Source organism: Carassius auratus, chromosome 1 (assembly GCF_003368295.1).
Source record: "Carassius auratus strain Wakin chromosome 1, ASM336829v1, whole genome shotgun sequence".
Taxonomy (NCBI): domain Eukaryota; kingdom Metazoa; phylum Chordata; class Actinopteri; order Cypriniformes; family Cyprinidae; genus Carassius; species Carassius auratus.
This window is the reverse complement of record NC_039243.1, coordinates 5,738,833-5,746,923: the sequence shown is the minus strand read 5'-3', so window position 1 is coordinate 5,746,923 and position 8,091 is coordinate 5,738,833. Positions and strand designations below refer to the sequence as shown.

General features: G+C 46.1%; 1 protein-coding gene across 2 annotated transcripts in view; it reads right to left on the bottom strand.

The window, feature by feature from the left end:
* Positions 1 to 4,808, bottom strand: part of taf5 (TAF5 RNA polymerase II, TATA box binding protein (TBP)-associated factor) — a 5,197-nt gene extending 389 nt beyond the window's left edge. The window contains exons 1-11 of one of the 2 annotated variants that reach the window (XM_026202863.1): positions 4,377 to 4,808; positions 3,772 to 3,997; positions 3,322 to 3,637; positions 2,882 to 3,045; positions 2,485 to 2,620; positions 2,288 to 2,408; positions 2,044 to 2,173; positions 1,691 to 1,855; positions 1,025 to 1,202; positions 374 to 551; positions 1 to 291 (exon numbers count right to left, since the gene is read on the bottom strand). The exon at positions 1 to 291 is cut by the window's left edge and continues 389 nt beyond it. In XM_026202863.1, coding sequence (XP_026058648.1) covers positions 74 to 291; positions 374 to 551; positions 1,025 to 1,202; positions 1,691 to 1,855; positions 2,044 to 2,173; positions 2,288 to 2,408; positions 2,485 to 2,620; positions 2,882 to 3,045; positions 3,322 to 3,637; positions 3,772 to 3,997; positions 4,377 to 4,770 — 2,226 coding nt within the window. In that variant the 5' untranslated portion in view covers positions 4,771 to 4,808 and the 3' untranslated portion in view covers positions 1 to 73. Of the gene's footprint in view, positions 292 to 373; positions 552 to 1,005; positions 1,203 to 1,690; positions 1,856 to 2,043; positions 2,174 to 2,287; positions 2,409 to 2,484; positions 2,621 to 2,881; positions 3,046 to 3,321; positions 3,638 to 3,771; positions 3,998 to 4,376 lie in introns of those variants that run through there. The other variant, XM_026202935.1, reaches the window with a different exon arrangement.
* Between the last annotated feature and the right edge of the window lie 3,283 nt (positions 4,809 to 8,091).

The following is an 8,091-nucleotide window of genomic DNA, read 5'->3' as shown; positions in this document are numbered from 1 at the left end:
CAATAATATGCACCATACACGAAAAACAAACGCAGCTACAAAAGGTCATTGTCCTCAGGAAAATGTGTTCATGTCACTGGGAGTTGTAGCCGCCTGCGGCCAGTAGCAGGTTGCGTCTGGTGAAATGCAGATGGGTGACAGGTGTGGATTTGCTGTGGTACGTCCCGAGCAGCAGCTCCTGGGAGTTATCGGGCAAGTGAATGTGGCCCGTCGTTGCAGTGAAGTCGTCAGTCTCCACTTCATCGAAAGCCTTCATGGAGTCCCACAGCCGAACCGTGTTGTCCATAGAACCTGGAAAACACAAGGAATTCTACACTGAACTGAACGACTATCAGTCAGACGACAGAAGGCATTCAGTATACGGTGTGCTGACCTGATGCGAGGATCTCTCCATCTCTGCTGAACTTGAGGGCATAAATTGTGTCTGTATGACCCTTCAGCTCTCCGATCATAAGCCCATGTCCAATATCCCATAGCAAAACTCTCCCGTCTGTGGATCCAGACGCCAGGAACTTTCCATTAGGTGAGAATGCTAGAGAATGGACGGGCCCCTGAAAAACAAACGTAGTCACTTTTTACAATTACTCATATGTTTAACACTGGTCATAGGATAATGGTCAATAGGTAATAAATTGCAAGAAGGTTAGTTGGTGATGGGTTTGAAATGGCATGACAAAGTAATAATAAAAATACATAATTTATATTAAAAAAAACTTATTTAGAAATATTGTCTGGGCAACAAACTGAAATACAATCGGTTTAAGCTGAAGTACTCAAATTACTAAAACTGAAATACAAATATAGCTAAATTATATATATAATTATATATATATATATATATATATATATATATATATATATATATATATATGAATACAATACTATAATAGTAAGGCTATATGAACAACACTGACAGGGAGAACATGAATAATGAAATGCAATGCAAATTCAAACATAAATGAGATGAATGGGATTTCCTGTGCAGTGCTCATATCTTCCGGTCACCTTTGGAAGCTTTCGATACCTTGTGACCTGTGAAAATGCGGACACAGTTTCCATTCAGGACGTCCCAGAGGCGTACGGTGCGGTCGGTCGAGCCTGTGGCCACATAGTTAGAGTTGGGGTGGAACCGTGTGCAGGTGACGTCAGCCAGGTGCCCAGCAAATATCCGCAAGGGCTGGTAATGATCCGTCGCCCAGAGGCTGGGAAGCAAATAAAGATACCCTACTTGATTAAAATCTTGTAAACGTCTGCAAAATCTTGTCATTCATAGATGGGTCTCATCATAAACAGACTATATGTTAATCATGTAATGCTAAGCTATGTGGGTGAAAAAACGGTCCAAAATCTTTCAGGGCATATTTCTCGCTAAAATCAAAAGACTTTTCTTAAAGGAAATAAGCCTTATTATTATTATTATATTTACAGATATATTGATACATAAAGTTATATATGTATATAAATATATAATTTTTATTTAATTATTATATATTGATCGCAACACACTCAAAAGAAATACTATTAATATTTATAAATTATTGTGGAATGTGCCGATCCTGTATATGTATTAGTAAACACAGTTCTAAATAAACCCAAATTGTCATTAATATAATAAAAACAATTAAATAAATAATAATAAAAAAGTTGTTTTGATTGATAAAAGCATTACAATAATGAGAATCTACCGTACCGTGCTACTCTATCGTGTCCTCCTGACACAAAGTAATAGCCGAAGGGTGAGAACTGAGTGTCCCACACTGGATAGTTATGTCCTTTATACCCCACGAGACACGTAAACGTCAGCAGGCTCCACAGTCGGACCGTACCGTCCTCTGAACTGGACAACAGATAGTTCCTGAGAGACACACAGAGAAATCAAAGCCCACTGTCAGACCAGCTCCTTCATAACTGCAGGAAGACTGCAGGAAATCACTTCAAACAGGTTTAGTGCATAGCAAACTAATTGTTTGGTTGTTCTCCTGCTTACACACTTCCCCTGTTGACCTGTATTTCTCAGGGATGCTCAGAAAACACTTTTAATACCTGTCTGGACTGAAGCTGACACCATACACCGGCCCACTGTGACCGTAGAGTATCTTCGACTCACTGGCCGTCTTCTCATCCATGATCCTCTCCAGAACGTCATCAGACTCTTTATCAATCATATTCAGATCTAGAGAACAGGACAACATGACTGAAATCAACCATACACCACTTACACTGGGGTCTAGAATATTAACGTTGGAAGATTTCACTCAAATGTGAGAGTGATTATGGAGGTCCGTGCCTGCTGCAGATTTGACTTTGCGCAATTTCTTGGGTGTGACGCTCCACACGCGGACTGTGGAGTCTGCAAACCCTCCCGCCAACAGACTGGAGTCGTCCGTGAAGTCCACCGCCGTCAAACCCTGAGCGAAGACACACAGTCAGCAGGTGGGAAGTTAAGAAACACCTAACTGAACCATCAGCAAACACACTGCCAACCTGGTAAGCGTTGAGGAACGTATAGAAGCAAATGGAAGGCAGGTTCTCGGGGCCGAGCCGGATTCTTTTGGTGCTCTCCTTCATGTACATGATCTTATCCAGTTTGTCCGAGTCCTTCAGCTCCGGCAGAGGGATCCTGTCAGTCAGAGAACACCCCGAACGAGAAAAATAACAGGTTATGAGACTATAGATCCAGAAATCATTCTGATATGCGGATTCATTTTCAATAAACATTTATAATTATTATCATTTGTGGTGCACAATAATTTCATGGAAACCATTGATATGATTGGTAAATTGAAAAATCTTGAAAAATTCAATGAAAAATCTTCAATGGCACTTTTGATCAATGTAATGTGTCCTTGATGAATAAAAACTATAACAAAAACAGTCATACCTGTTCTGTTGAGGAGCGTTGGGGTCTTGTTTCTTACTCTTGGAGCCCAGGCTGTCCTTTTTTGTTTTCTTCTTCTTGGGCTTGCCTTCCTCATTCTCTGCTTCTTCATCTTCATCATCTAACGGGACCTCAATCTCTGGCTCCTTTAGCAGTCCATAGAATACCTGGAGCCATTAGAAACAAAAAACACACAATCATTTTCAAATAAGAGATGATTTCAATTCAAGAGACTGCAATTATGAGATATGCCCATCCTTATAATTTCCTCAAAGTGCAGACTCTGTCACTGTGATACCGTCAAGTATCCAAACGTCCATTATATACACTACCTTTCAAAAAAATTTAATGCCAGAAATGCATTAAATGAATCAAAAAAACATTTACAATGTCACACAATATTCCTGTTTATTGTACATTGTCCATACGGAAACGTATTTTACCTTGGCTTTATTGACTTCTCGTCTGGCCTCTCCCGCAAGACTGCCGGACATGCTGTCGATCTGGCTCTTGCTGCGAGGCATGCCATCAAAGATGTCGATGTACAAGTGCTCCTGAATGATGTTCCATATCTGGTTATTATGCCTTTCCTGCAAGTGTCTCTTCAGCAGCTGGTACGAGTCTCTGGAGATGCGCAGCACGAAACGGCTGGTGCGGAAGTCCAGCAGCGCCTCGTTCCCCTTCAGGTGCTCTTTCTTAGTGAGGCCGCAGAGAACGCGCAGGTCATCCTGATAGTAACACTCCTGATCACCGCTAAACCTGTCAGCAAACAGGAAATTAACTGGTTAAGCCACTACTGAAGAGTGCAAGGTTTAGATTTACAGAATAAAAATGGTCACCATAGTCAAATAACATGAGGATAATCATATCATTCTCTAAGATCTGATGCTTACTTCTCAAAGAAAGCCTTTGCTTCGTTCTCATGGTTGTTGTAGACCAGCTCCAGGTACATGTGGACGAACAGAGGGTAGAAGAGCTGGGACAGCTCCGCTCGGTGACAGTCCAGCACGGACTCGATGAAGTTCTTCAGGCCGCTGTAGTACACCTGGTACAGAGAGGGATCCCCCTGCTGGCTGTACGCTGATAACACCACACTGACATCCGGCTGGTCATCTGCTCCTGCAGCAGACAACATGAACATCAATGGTGAATCACACCTGGAGATATTTATGATATAACTGCATATTGAAAAAGCAAGTTAAATCACAGCAAAAGATGCTACACTGTAAAAAGGGATAAGATATATACACATATGTCACACACAATTAGTAAGATTTTTTTATGTTTTTTAATGAAGTCTCTTATGCTCATCAAGGCTGCATTTATTTAGCACATTAATGTAGCCATAACTTTTCTAGTGCATGTGGAGTGACAGTAAAATAAGCAAGACTATTTGGACATTTTTTTTACTGTTTAAAAGGTACAGTACACATTTACTTCGTTTATTAAAGGTTACACTGCATGATATATATCAGCGATCAGAAGTAAAGACACTCACTCTTCACGGGCATGTTTTGGGGGGCGACTGCTGATGTGATGGACACCCGGCTGAGCAGAGAGTGTGCATCCCCTCCATCCCCGTCTCCCTTCCCTCCTCCGCTGCCGTCGGTAGCCAGCGAGTCCTCCTGATCTTCTCCTAGACCGGCTTCCCGCCGCAAGATCTCCACAGAATCCGTCAGTTTATTCCGCTTTAGAAACTGCAGAACTGCGATCAAAGTCTGCTGGTCCTCCATCTTCGGGGCTCCGCCGGCGGGGGCAGCGGTGAGGGGCGATGACGACAGCGTCCCACTCGCTGTGTTCCCCGAGAGGTTTGACGTCCCATCGCTGAGAATCTCTGGCTTTGTCTCTTTCTCTGCGTCCAGCTCCATCGGTCCATCTTGCACAGCCGCCATTTTTCCCTAGCGCTAAAAGCATATGGCGTCATGACGTACGCAGCGTACTACGTCAAGGCGTACGTATGCAGTCCTTTTTTTTATGAGTTCAGTAGCCTAGCCACAGATATATACATATATCTATGTAGCATAGCTAATTCGTTTTCAAGGGGTAAAATGATTATGAATATGGACACTGTCATTGTCCTTTCTGAAGCATTTTTACTTTTGGAAGGGCATTTTGTTTTACAGTTTAAACATAATATCGTCCTTTGTACGTCGAATACTTTAATTGAATTTGAATAAATTATTAGGAATCTGAAAAAGTATTGGTGTTAAGATACGCAATCATATTAACACGAAATTCAAAAGTAGCTGTAAATGATGCACAAGTATAATATTGTATCATAATAAAATAAACGCAATAAAAATTCGTTTGACCAGTATGAGTTTGTATGAGAGATATCAACATTTTTATCAAAAGTTTGAAACCTATAATAAATATTTCAGTAATCATTGGCTGGAGGATTCTCCGTTCATATCCCTTCAGAGATATTCGAGGACGTAGGGATAAATTCGCGTTCACAATTTCGAAATCACATACAAGTTGCGTTGGTCAGCGTTTGAAAGCTGGTATTTGGTTAAAATACGTATTATTTTCCAAAGCGACGGTAGAGGCAGTAATGTAACAAATGAGAGAGGGAGCACTGTGCTGTCTTTTACTTTCCGGTAGGAGGTAGTGGTTGGAAGTCTGACTCATTTCCGGGATTCGGTTCTTTTGAACAGTTCATTTCAAAGAACCAAATCAGGGTTCCCTATCATAGGTCACTTCGATGCTGCGGTGACGTCACCACGTATGGGAACACCTCTGGTGTGACGAATGTCTGAAGCCCTATACCATCCCGCCAATCCTATTGGCCAAATGGCGCATAGCACCACCCTGCGCATGCGCACGCATGATATACCTGGGTGCAGCGCGCCATTTCGCTCAGATTTCATTCCTTCAGGAATAGCGAATCATCTGTGCCCTATCGTCTCGCGTTCTCCAGCGATCTCTTCGAGCAGTGTTAACTCCTCTTCGCGGACGCGATGAGTTTTCGGAAATGTAAGGAGCCATGTACCAGGTACATCACGGCGGGGGACACTCATGACAGGTGCGTAGTATGTCTTGGTTTACATCACGCACAGGCGGCGCTTAGCGGCCTTTCTTCCTGTCCCCATTGTGATGGCCTGCGGCTCAGAGTACTGCGCTCCAGGGTGGAAGTATTCTCTAATGTCGCCCTCGAGTCTAACCCCCGTCAGGTCACCTCTGCGACTGCCGAGGTACCGCACGAGGCGAGGGCCTGGGGTGACACGTGCGACATGGATTTTGTGGACAGCGCAGCGCTGGAATATTCTCCACATCGCTCGCTCTCCCCTACCCTGCTGCAGAATAAAACTTATACTGAGCCCGTCGTCTTCTCTAATGAGGATTTACTTCCCACACCGGAGGCATGCGCCGCCATCTCCTTCGGTTGTGGACGCTATGACGACGATGTTTTATCCACCGCGGCCTCGGGGTCTGAGGACTTCGCGACCGACACTAGCCCTCTTCCTCCTAGCGGACAGGATTGGCGTGTTTCCCCCTCCTACAGTGAGCTGTTGGATGTGGTTTCTCGTGCGGTGGGTAAATTGGGGCTAGACTGGGAGGTTGACAAGGCCGAGGCCCAACCTTCTTCCAAGCTGGACGACCGTTTCCTAACCAGTCGGACACCTACACAGCCCCGGAGGCCTTTGCCTTTTTTCCCGGACCTCCACCAGGAGGTTTCGAGGTCCTGGAAACAGCCGTTTTCGGCGCGGATTACTAACGCCGCGGCCGCGGATTTCGCCACCGTTTCTGATATGGCGAACCATGGCTATACTATGATGCCCCCGGTGGAAGAGACTCTGGCCGAACACCTTGCGCCTAGTTCGGCCGCGGCTTGGAAGTCTCGCCCCCTTCTTCCTTCGAAGGCGTGTCGAGTCACGTCTAGTTTGGTGGGTAAATCCTACATGGCGGCTGGTCAGGCGGCTGCGTCGCTCCACTCTATGGTGGTCCTTCAGGCCTACCAAGCGGAGTTATTGAAGGAATTGGATGAAGGTGAGGGCATCACACCGGAGGCAGTTAAAGAACTGCGTAGAGCTACGGATTTGGCGCTACGCGCTACCAAACATACCGCTCGTGCAGTGGGCCGTACTATGGCCGGTTTGATTTCGGTTGAGCGCCACCTCTGGCTTAATCTCACCGATATTAAGGAGAAGGATAAATCTTTCCTTATGGATGCCCCTGTCTCCAGGGATGGATTGTTCGGTGAGGCTGTCACGTCAGTAGTGGAGAAGTTCAGGGCAGCGAAACAGCAATCAGCCGCTTTCCGCCAGCTGATTCCCCGCAGACCCAGGGAGGTCGAACGCCGGCAAGCGCCCGCGCGTTCTCGCTCAACCTCCTCTCACCGCCAGCGAGCAGCCTCTCGAGAGGAACCCACACCCATGGCGCCTCCTTGTAAGGACTGGGCCCTAGGGTTCTTCCGGCGCACCAGCGTCAACATAAGCGATTGAACCTGACCTCGACGGCTAAAGCCTCTCGTTCTCGGGTGCCGAATAGCAGCTCCTGATCTTTTTGCTGCTTGCCAGGGACTGTGCCCTCCGCTAGAGAGCGCTGTCGGACCGCTTTCGCGCATCCCACACTCTCATTGCAGTCCCCATGCTCAAACATTGATTGTCTCGCCGCTAACAGCGCCTCGAGCAACATTGGATCGAGCTATAATAATACACGCTCCCTCAGACACTCTGCGCAATCCTGCTTTTGGAGTTCGAGGGACGACTCAAGGACCCTGCACAAACGGCCCGTTTATGACGGCTCGCACAGCCACCGCTTTTTCGCTAGCGGCAGAGCCCGATGTTCCATCTGTTGGCCTAATTCCTGCCGTGGACACGTTTCAGGATTATACTCAACGGAACGCAACGACTCTGGCGCATACGCTTCCCCGGTGCACGAACACCACGGGTTTTTCGTGTCCGGTCGTTTTAACGCGTATGACGGCGTTGCTGGGAGCGGAAGTCTTGAGACCGCTAATATTGTTTCGGGCCGCGTGGGAACGCTTGCCCGGCATTCCTCAATGGGTGTTACGCACGGTTTGTCACGGATACACCATTCAGTTTCGGAAAGGCCCGCCTCCTTTCCGCGGAATTCTTCCCACTACGGTGAAGTCTACGGAAATGGCGGTGCTGCGACAAGAAATGTCAGCTCTGCTGAGCAAAGGGGCTATAGAAGAAGTACACCCCTCTCAGATGGAGACAGGTTTTTACAGCCGTTATTTCGTGGTA